General features: G+C 38.0%; 1 protein-coding gene across 4 annotated transcripts in view; it reads right to left on the bottom strand.

Moving 5' to 3' along the window:
- Nucleotides 1-14,628: 14,628 nt before the first annotated feature.
- Nucleotides 14,629-20,307, bottom strand: part of LOC124722859 (fibulin-1-like) — a 649,840-nt gene continuing 644,161 nt past the window's right edge. For 3 of the 4 annotated variants that reach the window (XM_047247987.1, XM_047247986.1, XM_047247988.1), the window contains one exon: nt 14,629-15,431. In XM_047247987.1, the coding sequence (XP_047103943.1) occupies nt 15,029-15,431 (403 nt within the window). In that variant the 3' untranslated portion in view covers nt 14,629-15,028. The remainder of the gene's footprint in view (nt 15,432-20,307) is intronic. The other variant, XM_047247989.1, reaches the window with a different exon arrangement.

The following is a 20,307-nucleotide window of genomic DNA, read 5'->3' as shown; positions in this document are numbered from 1 at the left end:
CAGAACCAACTGTGGGAGATGCGCCGACTTTTTACACAGATGGGGTAAACTTCCTTCGGCTGCTTGCGACTGTGGCGCTGAGAGACAGACGGTCAAACACATCATGCTGGAATGCCGACTAAGGGCATACAAGGGTGACTCACAGGATTTCCTAATGGCGACCCAAGAGGCAATCGACTATTTATTATCTAAGCTGAATGTCTGCTTGTGATTGCTCTTCTGTGAGTGTAAATTTACAGTTGGCGGTGTCCTTATATACAAACTGTTATTTATTGCTCTGTTTATACATATGTGATTTTTTTTTTTTAAATCGTGTTGTTTCTGTAATTTTTACTGTGATGTTATGAGCCATACGCTAAATAAATAAATAATGTGAGTTTTGGATATGTTTTTATATCTGCATGTTAAATGAAAGTAAGTTTTGAAATTTGTAAAGTACCTTTCTACCATTACAATTCTGTAAGTTTTTATTTGGAAGTGATGTTGTTTGCTACTGTTATTGGTTGAGAATTTATTACCTGATTAATCAAAGGAACAGTTTTTTAACCAGCCTTTCTATGAAGTGTTTTAAGGATTGTTTTTCAGTTAACTATTATTAATAAATTACATAAATCAGTAATGTTGTCTAAGCAGTTATTGAAGGCACCCATCTCCATTAGACAACCAACTATGGCCAGTTGGGAATGGGCATTGATGTAACATTAGGATACTAGAGGCTATTTGTTAAGTTGTGTCAATACTAATCCTGTTGTTTGTTGTTCTTGTTGAAGTGTCTAGTTGCCCCTAAGTTAAATACTAATTCCGCACATTGGTAGCAGAGCATGGTTGATTGGCTGGAGGAAAGTGTCTTCAAACTGTCAATAATTAGGTTGTAGTATAAGATTGCTTGCTACTATTTTGGACCTGATACTGCTGTAATTATTCCAGAATGGCATTGAATCTGGTAAAGGACGCGGATTTATTGAGGAGAAGTGAGTTGATGTACGAACTTCAAAGGAGGGGTTTGGAATCACAAGGCAATGTAACTGAATGTAATATGCACCTCCCGGTTACGATAAAAGTTACTGAGAAAGGAGAAGTAAGTTTGGCCGCTGCTGCTATAGTTGCGCCGCTTGAGGACATGTTGGAATGTGTTGATGGTTTGGATATGGGTTCACTAACTGCAAATCAGGTTAGGAGGTTACAAGCAAGATGTGCCCATTACCTAAATCTGGTGGATGATTTAGTAGGTATGGAGAGGGAGGAAGAGAATGTAATAAGGCATAATTTAAAGCGAATCAGTGATGTGCTGGCTTGCATCAGAGGAGTGGAAGGTGAAGCGGAAAGTGTAGTGGGGCAGGTTGAGCGACGACGTGTGGAGGGGGGGGGGGGGGGGGGCGTTTTCAGATTGGCCGTATTCGAAATTACCTCACCCCATGTAGGATCATTTGACAGGATGTAAGGGATGGTGTTTAGATTCGGTGGAGAATATTGTGGAGTTTTTGTATTTCATCATTGGTTTTCAGTGAAAAGCACAAGCTGTTAACATGACGGACTTGGAAATTTTAAAACTCTTAGTGGGATAGGTAAAGGGAGAGTTGGTACAACACCTGTTGAACAAAATTCAGGAGAGACTAATGTTGCAACAATTTAGAGGAAAAATTTGCACCTTGATTCCACCCCATGCATTGCAAGAATTAATTTAGAGGGAGTATAGTCAAGAGCAGGGGGATAATGAAACGATTGTCGACTTTGTCGAGAGAGTTAGAGAGAGTGCGCTAGCCTTGTGCCTGCCATACTGCGATAAAGAAATTGTGTTGCATATTGTTCAAGGATTACAACCAGTTGATAGACAGAGGGCAATATTTGGCAGGACACCACAAATGTTTGCCGAGCTGAATGAAATAGTAAGGCACATCCAGGCTATTATGTATGTAGACTCATTGACGGTGGGGCAAGCCATTAATTATGAATGGTTACGTGGACAGGAGAACCGATTGGATGAGATGGAATGGAATGGGAATGTTCAAGCGAACAGTAGGAATATGAAGGAAATTACTTCTACGAATCAGCAGTGGGAAAAGGAAAGTAAGATAAGGTGTTGGATTTGTGGGAAGTTGGGTCACATCACTAGGAATTGTCGGAAGAGTAAGCCAGAGATGTCCTGACAATTACAAGTGGTACAATTGGAATGGAAAGAGACTTATGTGATAAGTAGAGAGGAGGAACAGGGTTTACTTTTTCTACGCTGTGTTGTGAATGAAGAACCTGTGTGTGAGTTGTTGGACTGTGGTAGTGCTATTACAGCAATCAAAGAAAATTGGTTTAACCGTAACTGTGCTATTTGTAAGTGGAGCAAAATAGAAAAGGATACAGTTAAATACGAGGTGGTTAATCAGTCCAGTGTAAGAGTGAAGGGTGTCGTATGGGTTAAACTGAGAATTAGGGATTTCACGTAGACTGTGAGGATGCAAGTGGTAAGCAGGCTTGCCACAACATGCATTCTAGGAACTGATGTTATTAAAAAGAACAGACTGGTGACTGTTTGAGGTGCAAGCCAATTTGGCTCCCGATTTAAACCAGGGAAGAGTTTTGAATTTTGTAAGCACCAAGGGGAAGATTCTGTGGCAGTTGTGACTAGTGAAGAGGCATTACAAACCGAAAAGTGACAAGAGAAAGGGTTGTGGTTGGAACATTTGAAATTAGCAGAGAAAGAGGAAATACAGAGAGTATGTAGTGAATTCCCGGATGTTTCGACAGAGAGGTTGGGGGTGATGTCTCTTGTGGAATATCACATTGAATTATTTGGAACGTGCCTATTAAGAAATCACTGTATAGGTTGGCTCCACCTCGAATGAAATTGTCAAAGGAAAGATTGAAAAGATGTTAGATCAGGAAGTAATTTGGCCCTCTAATTCAACATACGCTGTGCCTATATTTCTGGTCCAGGAACCCGATGGGAATTATTGCCTGGTGGTCGATTATAGGGATTTGAATAAAAAAGTGGTATTATGGTCAGTACCTCTTCCTGACCTGCATTCTTGTTTTGGATGGTTTTGCGGTGCAAGGATATTTACCACCTAAGATTTAAACCAGGCTTATAATCAAATTCCACTCGCGGAAACTTCCGAACCGATTATGGCCTTCATGACCGATTGGAATATTTAGAAAGTCAATAGGGTTCCATTCGGATTATCTATGGGTGCTGCAGTTCTGTCTCAGCTCCTAGACAAAATATTCTCGGATATAAAGTTTAAGTTTATATACCACTACTTGGATGACTTAGTAGTTTATAGTAGTTCCATGAATGAGCATTATCAACATTTAAGGGAAGGTTTAGTGAGGTTAACAAAGGCAGGTCTTACGGTGAATCCAGCCAAGGTAGAGTGAGCTTGTGCATCTATGCACTTCTTTGGTCATGTGGTCTCTCCGGAGGGGATAACCATTGCTGAGGAACGGGTGTAAGCTATAAAGCGGTTGTCCATCCCTAGAAATGTGAAGGAGGCTGTGAAGTGTGTCGGGGTAGCAAAGACAATACAGCTCATCTCTCTCAGATAAAGCCGGGTCCATTACTTATTCATTCTGGGAACTTAAGGGAGCCATGATCAGCAATTAAAGGGGGGTAGTATCTGCCGATTTTCAGCACGATTGTGTTCCGGCCATGAGTGTTAAGGTCGATATTGGCCTCGCCAGAGATACTGGGGTGCCGAGTGACCCTCTGGCAACGATGAGAGGAGGTTTGGAGAGTACCGAGCGAGAAGGACAGAATGGCAGAGTGTTGGGATCCAGATGGTCTGAATTGTGCATTAATAATTTTGGCACTCTGTGACGAACTGATGGTGAAACTGAGACGCTTGGGAATTCAATGCTGCTGTGGAATGATAAGCCATGGATTGCCATGCAATTGTATGGACGCAATTTACGGCGAGTTGCGGCCGATGTCGTTTGTGGGTGTTTTGCCACGGGAGATAAACAAGACATCGTGGGCCCAACCTGAACACACTATGCTTTAGCATGTTTGCCCACAATAAGGCGTCATGATATTGAAGAAGAAGGTAGTGGAATACGGGACGTGTATTAACCTTCAGTGACTTCTGCAGTGTTAGTTTATGTTGTGACTCGCCAATCTTTCAAAGTGCCGCCACACAGTTATGCGCGTCCTCTACATGCAGCGTTGTCTGCCAGCCATGCAGCAGCAGTGCCCCCTAAGCGGCCAGCCAACCAGCGGCCGCTAGACTCGGACTCAGTTACGATTTGACTGTTAAAATGTACACACGTCTTACTCTGTTTACTTGATCTGTGACTTTCATGTATTGCGTCTTCCTTGAAATGTATTTGTTCAACTTGAAGTTATTACAATTGGTGACGAGGTAGTGATTTTTCTTTTCCATCGTTGACCCACATGTTTCCGTGGCTACTTTAGAGCAACTATTGCAAGGTCTCATAGAATAGTAAATGCTTCTCACAAATGCGATTCATGATTTCATCACGGCATCAAACGCGGGGCATCTCTCGTTGTTGTCTCTACCTATTTTTCCTCCTTACGACGAGACGGCGGAAGACTGGTCTGATTACGAAAAACGTCTTCGATAGCACTTCTTGGCATTTCATTTCATGTCGCAGACGAACAAACATGTAAGTCTCTGTTCCTTTCATGGATTTCACCTCAAATGTATCGGTTGTTGTCACAATTGGCTCCTTTGAAAGATCCTGCATCTTTGTCCTTTGCTGAAATGTGCTCACTTCTGTCTGTATATTTTCATAAGCAAACGCCTTTTATCGTTGTCAAAAACAACCGAATCAATCCTATCGCTCTTGGGCTGCTGAACTTCACGGCCTCAGTAGAAAGTGTCAATTTGTTACTGAAGTTCACAAAGAATCCTGTGCCGATTCCATGGTACAGGATGCTATTATCCGATCGGCGCCTGACAAAGAAGGTAGGCAACGTGCCCTTCAGTTGACACATCCGACTCTAGATGAAGTCCTATCCATTGTTCAGTCTTTTGAAGTTTCTTGTGCCGCTGGAGCGCAAATAGAGGCATGGGGTGACGTCGGGAAATACAACCTCTGTGCGATGTTGACGAAGCATGTGGCGTGTCCCCGCCAGCCGACGTGGCCGCAGTACGCTCCCAAGTGCAGCTTCGGCCTAACCGTAAACAAACCTCTAAGAAACTGCAGCAAAACCAACGGCAACTTCCTTCATGTCCGTGGTGTTTTACAAAACATTCACAAGAAGATTGTCCACAACATTGGGCCGTGTGTCACAAATGCAAAAAAAAGGGTCATGTGTCAGCCGTTTGCAAATCTGACCGCATACATGATGTTCATGAACATGACGCTGATTCTGATTCTGTGTTGTCTGTCAACTGTACTTCTTCCCTTTCTGGGAAGTTATTCCTCACTGTCCAAATACTTGGTTGAGATGTTCGCATGCAGGTGGATACTGGTTCTGCTGCCACTATCATCAATTATCAGATGTATCTTCTGTTGGGTTCTCCAATCCTGTCACCTGTCACTAGGCAATTATGGACTTACAATGAACAGAAGATTTCTCTCTCGGGACAATCTGATGCTGAGGTATCTTACAAATCTGTTGTTCGCACTGTTCCTATACTTGTGGTCGACCATAGTAACGCGGAAAATATTTTCGGTTTCGATGCCTTTTGCGTTTTTGGGTTCTCCATAGATGACTCTGTCAATATCATCTCTGATGCTATTCCTTATGCTCAATTGGATTCCTTGTCAATGACATTTTTGTCCCTTTTTTCTCCTGGGTTAGGCTGTGCAAATGACTTTGAAGCTCATATCACGCTCAAACCCACTGCTCGGCCTAAGTTTCGGGCTCGGCACATTCCTGTGGCCCTTCGTGATCAGGTCAAATGGGAGCTGGATCGTCTCACTGCTTCCGAGGTCTTGCTTCCTGTCACTTCCAGTGAGTGGTCCTCTCCTGTCGTTGTCGTTGCTAAGCCAAATGGTGGTATTCATCTCTGCGACGATTTCAAAGCCACTGTAAATGCTCAGTGCCTTATTGACACTTACTCTATGCCTCGACCTGAAGAACTGTTCACTAAACTTGCTGGAGGCTAGTATTCTTCTAAACTTGACCTGTCAGAAGCTTATCATCAACTTCCTCTCGACGCTGCTTCCCGGCAGTTTCTGGTCCATAACACACCTTTCGGCCTCTATCAATACCAACGATTGCCATTCGGGGTTGCCAGCACCCCTGCTCTCTTTCAGTGATTCTTGGGACAATTATTGCTCACTGTCCCTGGGTGTATAAGTTACCAGGACGACATTGTTGTCACTGGCTCCACCACTGATGAACATCTTCAAAATCTCTGCACACTTTTTCATGTGTTACAGACTGCCGGTCTTAAGTGTAATCTTCAGAAATCAAAATTTTTTCAGCCATCTATCACATACTTGGGGGTTTCAACTCTCTCGGGATGGTATTTGTCCGCTTCAGCAAACTGTCGCTTCGATCGATGCCCTTCCTTGCCCTACATCTGCTAAGGAACTACAGGCCTTCTTGGGGAAAATAGCATACTATCACAAGTTTTTACCGTCTGCTGCTTCGGTGGCTCAGCCGTTGCATCGCCTGTTGTATAAAAATGTGCCTTTTCACTGGTCCGCGTCATGCGATGCGGCTTTCCAGAAATTGAAGACTATGCTGAAACAGGTCCCATGCCTGGCTACTTATTGACGTGGCCAACATCTTGTTCTTGCCACGGACGCCTCTCAATACGGGGTTGGTGCAGTCCTTGCGTACCGTTTTTCTGACGGTTCTGAACAACCCATTGCTTATGCCTCCAAAACGCTCACGGATGCCCAACAAAAGTATTCTCAAATTGAAAAAGAAGCTTTGGCCATTATTTATGCTCTTCATAAGTTTGGTGTTTTTCTCTATGGCTCCAAATTTCATCTTGTTACGGATCACAAACAACTTGTTTCCTTGTTTCATCCATCAACGTCACTTCCTGACAAGGCTGCACACCACCTCCAGCGTTTGACTCTTTACTTGTCTCGTTTCAATTATGAAATTCATTTCCGGCTGACGGCTCAACATGCAAATGCTGAAGCACTTTCCCATGCGTCCTGATCTGGCATTCGATAGGGACGAACTTTTGTGTTTCCACCTGGATGATGCCGAGCAGCAGGTTGTGGACGGGGGACCGGCTGGTGGCTGCTACGGGTTCTGACCCTACCCTCTCCCGGGTTTTATGCTGTATTCAGAAGGGTTGGCCAGATCGTCCGTCCGCTAAGACTTCTGATCCATTGTGGAACTACTACACTTTGCGTTACCGCCTCATGGCTAGGGATGGTGTTATCCTCTTTTCCACCGACAACGCTTCGCCGCGTATTATGGTACCTGCGTCTTTGCGTGCTTCAGTCTTGCGCCTCCTTCACCAAGGGCACTGGGGTGTCTCTCGCACAAAATCTCTGGTGCGCTGTCATGTGTACTGGCCCAGCATCGACTGAAGACTTTGGACTCTCATAAATATGATGGAGTGCCTAACAGAATATTAAAGCACTGTGCTGCACATGTTAGCCCTATACTTAGCCATGTTGTTGTTGTTGTGGTCTTCAGTCCTGAGACTGGTTTGATGCAGCTCTCCATGCTACTCTATCCTGTGCAAGCTTCTTCATCTCCCAGTACCTACTGCTTAGTGTGTTCATGTCTTGGTCTCCCTCTACGATTTTTACCCTCCACGCTGCCCTCCAATGCTAAATTTGTGATCCCTTGATGTCTCAAAACATGTCCTACCAACCGATCCCTTCTTCTAGTCAAGTTGTGCCACAAACTTCTCTTCTCCTCAATCCTATTCAATACCTCCTCATTAGTTACGTGATCTACCCACCTTATCTTCAGCATTCTTCTGTAGCACCACATTTCGGAAGCTTCTATTCTCTTCTTGTCCAAACTAGTTATCGTCCATGTTTCACTTCCATACATGGCTACACTCCATACAAATATTTTCAGAAACGACTTCCTGACACTTAAATCTATACTCGATGTTGACAAATTTCTCTTCTTCAGAAACGATTTCCTTGCCATTGCCAGTCTACATTTTATATCCTCTCTACTTCGACCATCATCAGTTATTTTACTCCCTAAATAGCAAAATTCCTTTACTACTTTAAGTGTCTCATTTCCTAATCTAATTCCCTCAGCATCACCCGATTTAATTTGACTACATTCCATTATCCTTGTTTTGCTTTTGTTGATGTTCATCTTATATCCTCCTTTGAAGACACTGTCCATTCCATTCAACTGCTCTTCCAAGTCCTTTGCTGTCTCTGACAGAATTACAATGTCATCGGCAAACCTCAAAGTTTTTATTTCTTCTCCATGAATTTTAATACCTACTCCGAATTTTTCTTTTGTTTCCTTTACTGCTTGCTCAATATACAGATTGAATAACATCGGGGACAGGCTACAACCCTGTCTCACTCCTTTCCCAACCACTGCTTCCCTTTCATGCCCCTCGACTCTTATAACTGCCATCTGGTTTCTGTACAAATTGTAAATAGCCTTTCGCTCCCTGTATTGCCCTTAGCCATATTTGTAATTTTTCCTTTAGGAATTATCAGTTTCCTGATCACAGTAGGAAAGTCACATATAAAAAGGGATAAAGGGATAATGTAGACTATTTTAGATCTATTTATTGAAAAGGCTGTGTATGTAAGGATAATTGATTATTTTGTATCACATAATCTGCTATCAACTGTACAGTTTGGCTTGAGAAGTCGTTTAACAACTGAAAATACTATATTCTCTTTTCTCTGTGAGGTACTGGATGAATTAAACAAAAGGTTTGAATGCTAGGCATATTTTTTGATTTAACTAAGGCATTTGATTGTGTTGATCACAAAATATTGCTCCAGAAGTTGGACCATTATGGAATGGGGAGTAGCTCACAATTGGTTCACCTCTTACTTTAACAACAGGCAGCAAAAGGTCATTATTCACAGTGTTGAGAATGGCTGTGATGTGGGATCTGAGCAGGGGGCAGTCAAATGAGGGGTGTCCCAGGGGTCAGTGTTGGGGCCACTCCTATTTCTTATTTATATAAATGATATGCCATCTAGTACTATGGGTAACTCTAAAATATTTCTGTTTGCTGATGACACTAGCTTTGTAGTAAAGGACGTTGTGTGCAACATGGGTTTGGTTTCAAATAGTGTAGTTCATGACATAAGTACATGGCTTGTAGAAAATAAACTAACACTAAATCACAGTAAGACTCCAGTTTTTACAGTTTTTAACTCACTATTCAACAAAACCCAAGGCTTTAATTTAACAGAATGGGCATATGATTGGTGAAACTGAAAAGCTCAAATTTCTAGGAGTTCAGATAGATAGTAAACTGTTGTGGAAAGCCCATGTTCAGGATCTTGTTCAAAGACTTAATGCTGCCATTTTTACTATTCGGAAGGTATGTGAAGTAAGTGATTGTTTGACATGAAAATCAGTCTGCTTTGCTTATTTTCATTCACTTATGTCATATGATATTATATTATATTTTGGGGTAACTCTTCCCATTCCAGAAGGATATTTTTGGCTCAGAAACTGGCGATTGGCGATTTGGGCAATAAGTGGTATAAGTTCGTCAACCTCTTGACAACCCCTGTTCTCTAGTCTGGGTATTTTGACATTGGCCTCTCTCTCTCTCTCTCTCTCTCTCTCTCTCTCTCTCTCTCTCTCTCTCTCTATATATATATATATATATATATATATATATATATATATATATATATATATATATATATATATATATATATATACTGTCATTTCTTGTTAACATCAGCTTATTCCCAAGAATAAGCAGCTTTCACTCAGTGAATTCTTGGAAGAAATCCAACCTACATTTCGATCAGACTTCCATGACTCTTGTACAGAGAGGTATGCAGTATACTGCTGCATCTATTTTCAATAAGCTACCACAAGAATTCAAAAATCTTAGCAGTAATCCACGCACTTTCAAATCCAAACAGAAGATTTTTTTTCATGGGTCACTTCTTCTATTCTGTTAAGGAGTTCCTTGAAAAATTAAGCTGATTCTTATGTTATATTGTTGACTGAATTTACTGAAACTTATGGCTCATCTTTTATGGATCCATAAACATTTTGTTTTGATCTGTTATTACTTTTATATTGTAATTTCATGTATTGACATGTTCCATGACCTTGGAGATTTGCTCCTCAATTTGGTCCTATGGAAGTTGACGTGTAAATAAAAAATAAATAAAATTAAAGAGTAGTGGACTGAAAAAAGCTGAAGAAGGTTATATAAGCCCCAACCCATAATTAATTTGCTTGTAATGGTAAGTGGCTGATTTTGCCAGGATGTTTTTTGCAGATCATACTTTTCTAGTTAATATTAATCAATGACTTAGCAGCTGGGACAGAGGATTATGAAATTGATATTTAAGAGCATGCTCACTGGTCAAAGTGAACATTTCATACATTTGTTTCACGTTGATCTTTCAAGTGAACTTAAGTAGTAGCAATTCATTTAATTAAAGACAGTAATCACATGCTGCTAAATGTGTGTAAATTTTAGATATGTCAGAGTGTGAGGGCTGTTTTGAATGGTCACTTGTACCTCTGATTAACAGTTCACAGAAAATTATAATGATCTTCAGCAAGGTAAAATGTCAGCTTATCGGATTATTGTAACCAAATATTTACGGAAAATCAATGAAGTTCTGTTAAATAAATGAGGGGTGATCAACTTCTACGATATTCTTCTATGTTCTATATCATCTTCTTTGGCAAATTTTAAGTGTCATGAGATACAACTGCTATTATAATCTACTGTTGCTGCCAAGATGGGAGCAAATTATGCAGCCATAAAAATAGTCACCCACCATTCTAAAGAATTTAAGGTAATAATGTAGAGTAAGAACATATTAAAAACAAAGTAAAAAATGTTTTGCTTGTTATCACTGCTACTGAGATCAGTAACAAAACCCTGACAAAAGGAAAAATATGAACTGTATCATTAATTAATAGAACAATGGGAGAAAAAATGCAATGCACAAATTATAAGGTGAGGTAATTACTGGGTTATTCCAGTCAAATCACATGTCCATAATAATAACAATAATAATAATAATAATAATAATAATAATCATGTTCTGTTATTATCAAGCAACAAACCTAGACAACTGGATACAGATCACAAGTATACACAACATTTATTACCAGATACCCAGAATTAAAATTTTTAACAGAACAACGACTAGCTGATCAGATCCGTGTAATAATCAGAAATAACAGGATACCCCAGTCAGAATTAGAAAACATCAAACAACAAGTACAACAAATACTGGAACAAAATAATGTGCAATCAGAAGAAGAAGAGAATACAGTAATGGACTCAAACATCTCAGAGCAAACAAACAAAGAACAACACGCATCAATTAAACAGTCAGAGGAAAACGAAATCTTAAGACAGCCACCAGAACAAGCACAAATAGAACACGAAGTGACACACATGTTAGATATAGAAGAAAAATTTCAGCTGACATATATAGAATACAAAGACACAAATACAGACATTAGACCATTCTTGCATAGACCACCAAATAACCCACAAGTCGAAACAACAATAAAAACTATCAACACAATCATACACAGCAAAATAAATGAAAACACAACTATGGAACTACACTAAATATACACACTAGGCAGAGATCAGAACCAACCAACACACAGAAGAAACCCACAAAACCAGCATGGCAACACAGGCTACAGATCAGAATAGAAAAACTGAGAAAAGACATCGGACAGCTAACACAATTTATAAGAAATGAAATGTCAGAAAAAAAACGAAAAAGATTAGGTAGAATTTCACAACAAGAAGCGATAGAGCAATTAGATGAAAAGAAGCAGAAATTACAAGCATTGGCCAAACGACTTAGAAGATACAAAAAAAGTGAAAATAGAAGGAAACAAAACCAAACATTCAACACAAACCAAAAGAAATTTTACAAGACAATAGATAACACACACATTAAAATAGACAATCCACCAAACATAACAGACATGGAACACTTCTGCAGCAACATATGGTCAAACCCGGTACAACATAACAGGCATGCACGGTGGATACAAGCAGAAACAGATACATACAAGGTGATACCACAAATGCCTGAAGTGATAATTTTGCAACATGAAGTCACCCAAGCAATTAATTCTACTCACAATTGGAAAGCCCCTGGAAAAGATAAAATAGCAAATTTCTGGCTAAAGAAATTCACCTCAACACATTCACATCTAACTAAATTATTTAACAGTTACATTGCAGACCCATACACATTCCCTGATACACTTACACATGGAATAACTTATCTGAAACTTAAAGATCAAGCAGACACAGCAAACCCAGCTAAATATTGCTCCATAACATGCCTACCAACAATATACAAAACATTAACTTTAGTCATTACACAGAAATTAATGACACATACAACACAGAACAAAATTATAAATGAAGAACAAAAAGGTTGTTGCAAAGGAGCACGAGGATGTAAAGAGCAACTGATAATAGATGCAGAGGTGACATATCAAGCTAAAACTAAACAAAGGTCATTACACTATGCATACGTTGATTACCAAAAAGCTTTTGATAGTGTACCCCACTCATGGTTACTACAAATATTGGAAATATACCAAGTAGATCCTAAATTGATACAGTTACTAAACATAGTAATGAAAAATTGGAAAACCACACTTAATATCCAAACAAATTCAAATAATATCACATCACAGCCAATACAGATTAAGCGTAGAACATACCAAGGAGACTCATGAAGTCCTTTCTGGTTCTGCCTTGCTCTGAACCCACTATCCAACATGCTAAATAATACAAATTATGGATACAATATTACTGGAACATACCCACACAAAATCACACATTTGCTATACATGGATGATCTAAAACTACTGGCAGCAACAAATCAACAACTCAACCAATTACTAAAGATAACAGAAGTATTCAGCAATGATATAAATATGGCTTTTGGAACAGACAAATGTAAGAAAAATAGCATAGTCAAGGGAAAACACACTAAACAAGAAGATTACATATTGGATAACCACAGCGACTGCATAGAAGTGATGGAAAAAACAGATGCCTATAAATATCTAGGATACAGACAAAAAATAGGAATATATAATACAAATATTAAAGAAGAACTAAAAGAAAAATATAGACAAAGACTAACAAAAATACTGAAAACAGAATTGACAGCAAGAAAGACGACAAAAGCTATAAATACTTATGCTATACCAATATTGACCTACTCATTTGGAGTAGTGAAATGGAGTAACACAGACCTAGAAGCACTCAATACACTTACACGATCACAATGCCACAAATATAGAATACATCACATACATTCAGCAACTGAAAGATTCACATTAAGCAGAAAGGAAGGAGGAAGGGGATTTATCAACATAAAAAACCTACATTATGGACAGGTAGACAATTTAAGAAACTTCTTTATAGAATGAGCAGAAACTAGCAAAATACACAGAGCAATCACTCATATAAATACATCGGCTACACCACTGCAATTTCATAACCACTTCTACAACCCTTTAGATCACATAACATCAACAGATACGAAGAAAGTGAATTGGAGGGGGAGGGCACTACATGCCAAACACCCGTATCATCTAACACAGCCACACATCGATCAAGACGCATCCAACACATGGCTAAAAAAAGGCAATATATACAGTGAGACGGAAGGATTCATGATTGCAATACAGGATCAAACAATAAACACCAGATATTACAGCAAGCATATTATTAAAGATCCCAATACCACAACAGATAAATGCAGACTTTGCAAACAAGAAATAGAAACAGTAGATCACATCACAAGTGGATGTACAATACTAGCAAATACAGAATACCCCAGAAGACATGACAATGCAGCAAAAATAATACATCAACAACTTGCCACAAAACATAAACTAATAAAACAACACATTCCCACATACAAGTATGCACCACAAAATGTACTAGAGAATGATGAATACAAATTATACTGGAACAGAACCATTATAACAGATAAAACAACACCACATAACAAACCTGACATCATACTCACCAATAAAAAGAAGAAATTAACACAACTAATCGAAATATCCGTACCCAATACAACAAATATACTGAAGAAAACAGGAGAAAAAAATTGAAAAATACGTCCAACTGGCTGAGGAAGTCAAGGACATGTGGCATCAGGATAAAGTTGACATTATGCCGATTATACTATCAACTACAGGAGTCACAATATCCACCAGTACATCAACGCAATACAGCTACATCCAAACTTATATATACAACTACAGAAATCCATAATTATTGATACATGTTCAATTACCCGAAAGTTCCTAAATACAATGTAACATATACCGTACAGTTAAAAGGAAGTCATGCTTGATGAAGGTCCGCGTCACTTTCCATTTTTAACCAGACCTAAGGTCTGAGAAAAATAGAAATAATAATAATAATAATAATAATAATAATAATAATAATTATTATTATTATTATAGTGCCAGCATGAAAATGTTAGTGGAAAACAGTAAAAACCGAGAAAAACAATATACCACTCAATACAGTGTTCGTTTTTTCTTTTTTTCTTGTTTAATTTTTACAGTGTATAATTAAAATTACAGATGTTCACATTGAGGAAATTCTTATGAAAATGTTGCTATACAAATTATTGTTATTTACACCAATGTAATAAAATCATGAAGTGATGATCTTTACAGAAATAAATTTAAATACTTAGTTACTCATACAACACTTGCATACTAATCTCTCCACCTGATTCTAAGTCATCTTCTTCCAAACTCTTTTTTTATTATTCAGAGTAGAGTACATTTGTGATTCAAGCCATGTTATTCACGTAAAATTTAAAGTTTTTATAGTACTACACCTTTCACAATTGATAAAATAATTGCCCAATGTAATTCAAATGAAGGTGGCACTAGTTGCAGCAAATATTTGTCAGGTTCACAATGCTAAAATTAAAATTCATACTGAGAAACTACTATAAATAACCTTGCGACTGCAGATGCAGAGAAGAGTCCATTGTGATACAGCTCCATTGTAAGTTGGAGTTCAATTTCTTGAGGACCTGCCACTGAGCGTATCAAGGAGATTACAGCTTGGTTAACTGCAGTTCGCCGTAGACGGAAGTAATCCTTTGTAGCTTTTGGAATTCCTTCAGGTGCTCTTGCATCTAGTAGTTCCATTTTAAAACTGACTGTCGCAGTAGAATATATTCCTCGCATTGTAAATAAATCTAGATGCCCTTGTGGTATTGGAATGTTTGATACAAATGTTATGAAGTTGAAAGAGTATGTCATTGGCAAGCGAATGCATTCTATATCGGATTCATGACACAGAAATTGGGCTCGCTTGCATCGGCTGTAAAACAAAAAAAAGTTTTCATATAATATCAACATAGTTTTCATTGATTATAAATAAAGAACTTCTGGTATTGACAAAAAATATATTCTATTTTTGTGCTTCATACATATGAACTTCCCAATTCCTAACATATTTCATTAACTAACAATATTTTCAGTTTTACACTATTTTTGTCGTGCATTTAAGAAATATTTAAAAAATTCATTTTATCGTAATGGGTTCTTCAAATGTTTGAACACTAAATTTGTCTCTGGTCATACAGAGATACAGTAGAATATCACAAAGCTAAGCCAATTTAATAATGGTGTCATGCAGAAGTGTGAACTGTATATTTTAAAAATGATTGGGTTATTAATTTTTATGCATTTATTTCACTTGTAAAGTTTACGGTCTTCAGGCTCTCTCTTACACCTAACCACATCTCCTTCATCAGTTAACATTACAGTACGCATAATACATATGCTATACATAATAATAATAATAATAATATTGACCTACTCATTTGGAGTAGTGAAATGGAGTAACACAGACCTAGAAGCACTCAATACACTTACACGATCACAATGCCACAAATATAGCATACATCACATACATTCAGCAACTGAAAGATTCACATTAAGCAGAAAGGAAGGAGGAAGGGGATTTATCGACATAAAAAACCTACATTATGGACAGGTAGACAATTTAAGAAACTTCTTTATAGAATGAGCAGAAACTAGCAAAATACACAAAGCAATCACTCATATAAATACATCAGCTACACCACTGCAATTTCATAACCACTTCTACAACCCTTTAGATCACATAACATCAACAGATACAAAGAAAGTAAATTGGAAAAAGAAAACACTATATGGCAAGCACCCGTATCATCCAACACAGCCACACATCAATCAAGATGCATCCAACACATGGCTAAGAAAAGGCAATATATACAGTGAGACGGAAGGATTCATGATTGCAATACAGGATCAAACAATAAACACCAGATATTACAGCAAGCATATTATTAAAGATCCTAATACCACAACAGATAAATGCAGACTTTGCAAACAACAAATAGAAACAGTAGATCACATCACAAGCGGATGTACAATACTAGCAAATACAGAATACCCCAGAAGACATGACAATGTAGCAAAAATAATTCACCAACAACTTGCCATACAATATAAACTAATAAAACAACACGTTCCCACATACAGGTATGCACCACAAAATGTACTGGAGAATGATGAATACAAATTATACTGGAACACAACCATTATAACAGATAAAACAACACCACATAACAAACCTGACATCATACTCACCAATAAAAAGAAGAAATTAACACAACTAATCGAAATATCCATACCCAATACAACAAATATACAAAAGAAAACAGGAGAAAAAATTGAAAAATATATCCAACTGGCTGAGGAAGTCAAGGACATGTGACATCAGGATAAAGTTGACATTATACCAATTATACTATCAACTACAGGAGTCATACCACACAATATCCACCAGTACATCAATGCAATACATCTACATCCAAACTTATATATACAACTACAGAAATCTGTAATTATTGACTCTTGTTCAATTACCCGAAAGTTCCTAAATGCAATGTAACATATACCGTACAGTTAAAAGGAAGTCATGCTTGATCAAGGTCCGCGTCATCTTCCATTTTTAACCAGACATAACGTCTGAGACAAGATAGAAATAATAATAATAAGTATAGTAATGAATATATGGCATTTCACTGTTGTTAGTCTTATTAACATTGTCATAAATACTGCCCCAATTACATTCATTTTTTATATGAAGTGCATGGCAGCAGTGCAGAAGGTATAAATGGAGAAGGTGAATTGTCAGGAGGAGATTAAGAAGTAATAGGGTAAATTTAGCAGATTAAATGAAAGAAAGAAAACAGAAATAGAAAGCCATGAGGAAAGCATGAATGCTGTTTACAACTTGGGAGATATATTAGTTTGCTGTTAGAGGGATGGATGAGAGGGAAACCATACTGATGATAAAATGATAAGCGTTAATCCTCTTGAATACAGTGTGATTTTGGATCAAACATAGGTTATTGGGAACTATGCTCAAGACTCATATGGTTGGAACTAAGAAGTAGATGTATTTAGTGCTATACATAGTCAGAGGCATGGTGCAGGACATATTGTATTTTGTGCTCCAACTAGATTTCCTGCATGGTATAACATTTTTTTCTTTCCAGTTATCATCCAATATTAACATGAACTCTTTATCTTTTTTCTAAGCAAAGTGAATACACAAAAAAGCACAAAAGGGACAAGAATGAATTTTCACTCTGCAGTGGAGTGCACACTTATTTCAAACTTCCTGGCACATTGAAACTGTGTGCCAGACAGGCCTTGAATCCAGAACCTTTGGCTTTACCTGGCAAATTATTGGGGGGAGGTAAAGCTATGCAGGTTGGTCCTGAATACTGACTGGATCCCTCATTCATTAAAGGCAAAGGTTTCGTGTTCAAATACCACCACTTAATCTACCAGAAAGTTTCATAAAAGAACTGTTTCATGAAAATGTTTACTAGTTAACTTCCAGTGTGACTTATTTGGGTTTAGTTTAAGACAAAAGTTTTATGTCCATCAAGATACTGATCAAAGGTTCTTATCTGGTACAGCAGCAGAATGTTCAAATTGTTGCTGCTTTCATAGAACTGTGTATCATCAGCATGTAAGTGATAGTTATAAGAATATGCCACAGAAGAAATATCATTTATATACAGTGAGAAAAACAGTGGACTAAAAACTGAACCTTATGAGACTCCTCTATGCAAATTCCTGCTTGGAGACTTCTCCAACCCACAGACAACTTGTTGATATTTGCTTTTAAGTTAGCTGTCAAACTACAGTACTGAACTGTTTGAGAAAATCATCTGTTTTTATTTTCATAAGTAATAGATCAAAGTAAAACGTATCAAAAACCTTGATGACATCAAGCAGTGTTAAAACTATCACTTCAAGTCAGTCCATGGCATATTTTAAGTCATCTGTCAATTTGATTAATGCAGTTGCTGTGATATGATATTTCCAGAAGCCTCATTAATATTTGTCAAGGATGTTGTAAATTTTAAGGCAGTCCATCAGCCGTTCATGAACAACATACTCCAAGGCATTAGATATTGTAGATAATATGCTGATTGGCCAACAGTTACCTGGTGTTTTAGGATTATCATTCCTCGGATGTTGGTCTAATTAAGCTTTGTTTCCATTCAGTAGGTTAAGTACCACTAATAAGAGAGAACTGAATATGTATGTTAGAAGCAGAATAATAATTTTGGTGAAGTTTTGATGATTCTTATACTCCTCCATCAATACCTAGGGCCTTATAAGAGATTCTCATGACAACTGCTTTCTATACTGCATGTCTAGAAACACGTTGTACAGAAAGTGCAAATGTTATCAAAGTACTACTATGTGGTTGAAAATTTATTGCTATTTGAGTGCTGACTAGTGCAGAGAAAAAATCAACTTCATCTGCGGAAGATTAAAAAATCAGACTTTGCTTTTTTATGCTGAAGGTGCACAGGATTTCACTTGTTGCATACAACAGAACAAGCATAAATGCTTTTGGCATTGTACACATTTTGCTTCACTTTGTTCCCGACTTTTCTGCCTACTTCATAAAGCTCAAGTACTGGATTTTATTGAATCTTCTGTTAATACAGTCTCACCTACTCATCATCTGACAGTTCTACAGCCTGTTGTGTAGCAGGAGCTCTCTTTGCTCTCTTTATTTTGACTGTGGGTTGAGGGGCATGTTTGTCATGAAGAGCTATATGCCTGTGACTGAATTCCCAGACTTTACAGTGTAATGTCATCTCATTGCTTACATCCTACCATTGGGTATCTCAACTGGCTTTTCTAGGGCACCGTGATTGACTTGTTTCACATGGCATGCCTTTCCTAAGGGTGATCATAGTCACAGTAAACCAGGCTGCCTACCATGGCCATCTGCAGGTTTCAGTAAATGACAGACTAATTGAAAGGAGCAGACTGGTCAATGACAGGAATAGTTGCTGACAATGCAAAATAATACGTACTGCCCTAAGAGGTTGTATTGATCAAGTTGCAGTGATCAAGAATTGGTAGAGGGAAGGGCTTCAATAAAAGTAACTAAATGATTTAGGAGGAAGTGGCACTGAAATAATAGGTTGCTATCAGAAGAGGTAAACTAAATACAAATTTAAATTAATTTCTGATGAATTAATTTACTTAAATGTGAAAGGATATACTACATCCATTGTATTGTCTGAGGACATGCAGCTCGCTCCAGCATCGACTACTCAGGACGATGTAACCATCGGAAGAATGGCTTTCTACAAATCAGGGTATGTAATGTTAGATTCCTTAATTGTACGGGTGAGTTAGAGAACCTGAGAAAAGAAATCAATAGAATGAAATTTGGTACTGAGAAAATCAGTAAAGTATGGTGTCTGGAAGAACAGGATTTATGGTCAGATGATTATAGGGATATCAACACATAATAAAGTATGAATAATGCAGGAGAAGGTCTGATAATAGACAACAAAAAGGAGTGGGAATGAAATACTACAAAAAGCAGAGGGAAAAGATTATCACAGATGAGATGGATACAAAGCCCAACCCTTCACAGCAGAACAGGTGTGTATGCTGACTAGATCTGCAGATTATAAGAAGATTGAAAACATGTAGGATGAGATAAAAGAAATTAATCAGATAGCTAAGGGAGAAGAAAATACACTTCATGGTAAAACTTAAGGATGAGATAGATAAAGTAACATAATATATTAACAACTCAGTGGAAATGAATGACAGTGTGGGAGCATGTTTCCAGAGGTCTTCCATTTATGCTCAGA

Source organism: Schistocerca piceifrons, chromosome X (genome assembly GCF_021461385.2).
Source record: "Schistocerca piceifrons isolate TAMUIC-IGC-003096 chromosome X, iqSchPice1.1, whole genome shotgun sequence".
Lineage (NCBI taxonomy): Eukaryota > Metazoa > Arthropoda > Insecta > Orthoptera > Acrididae > Schistocerca > Schistocerca piceifrons.
The sequence above is the reverse complement of the archived record's forward strand: the minus strand, read 5'-3'. Positions and strand labels throughout refer to the sequence as shown.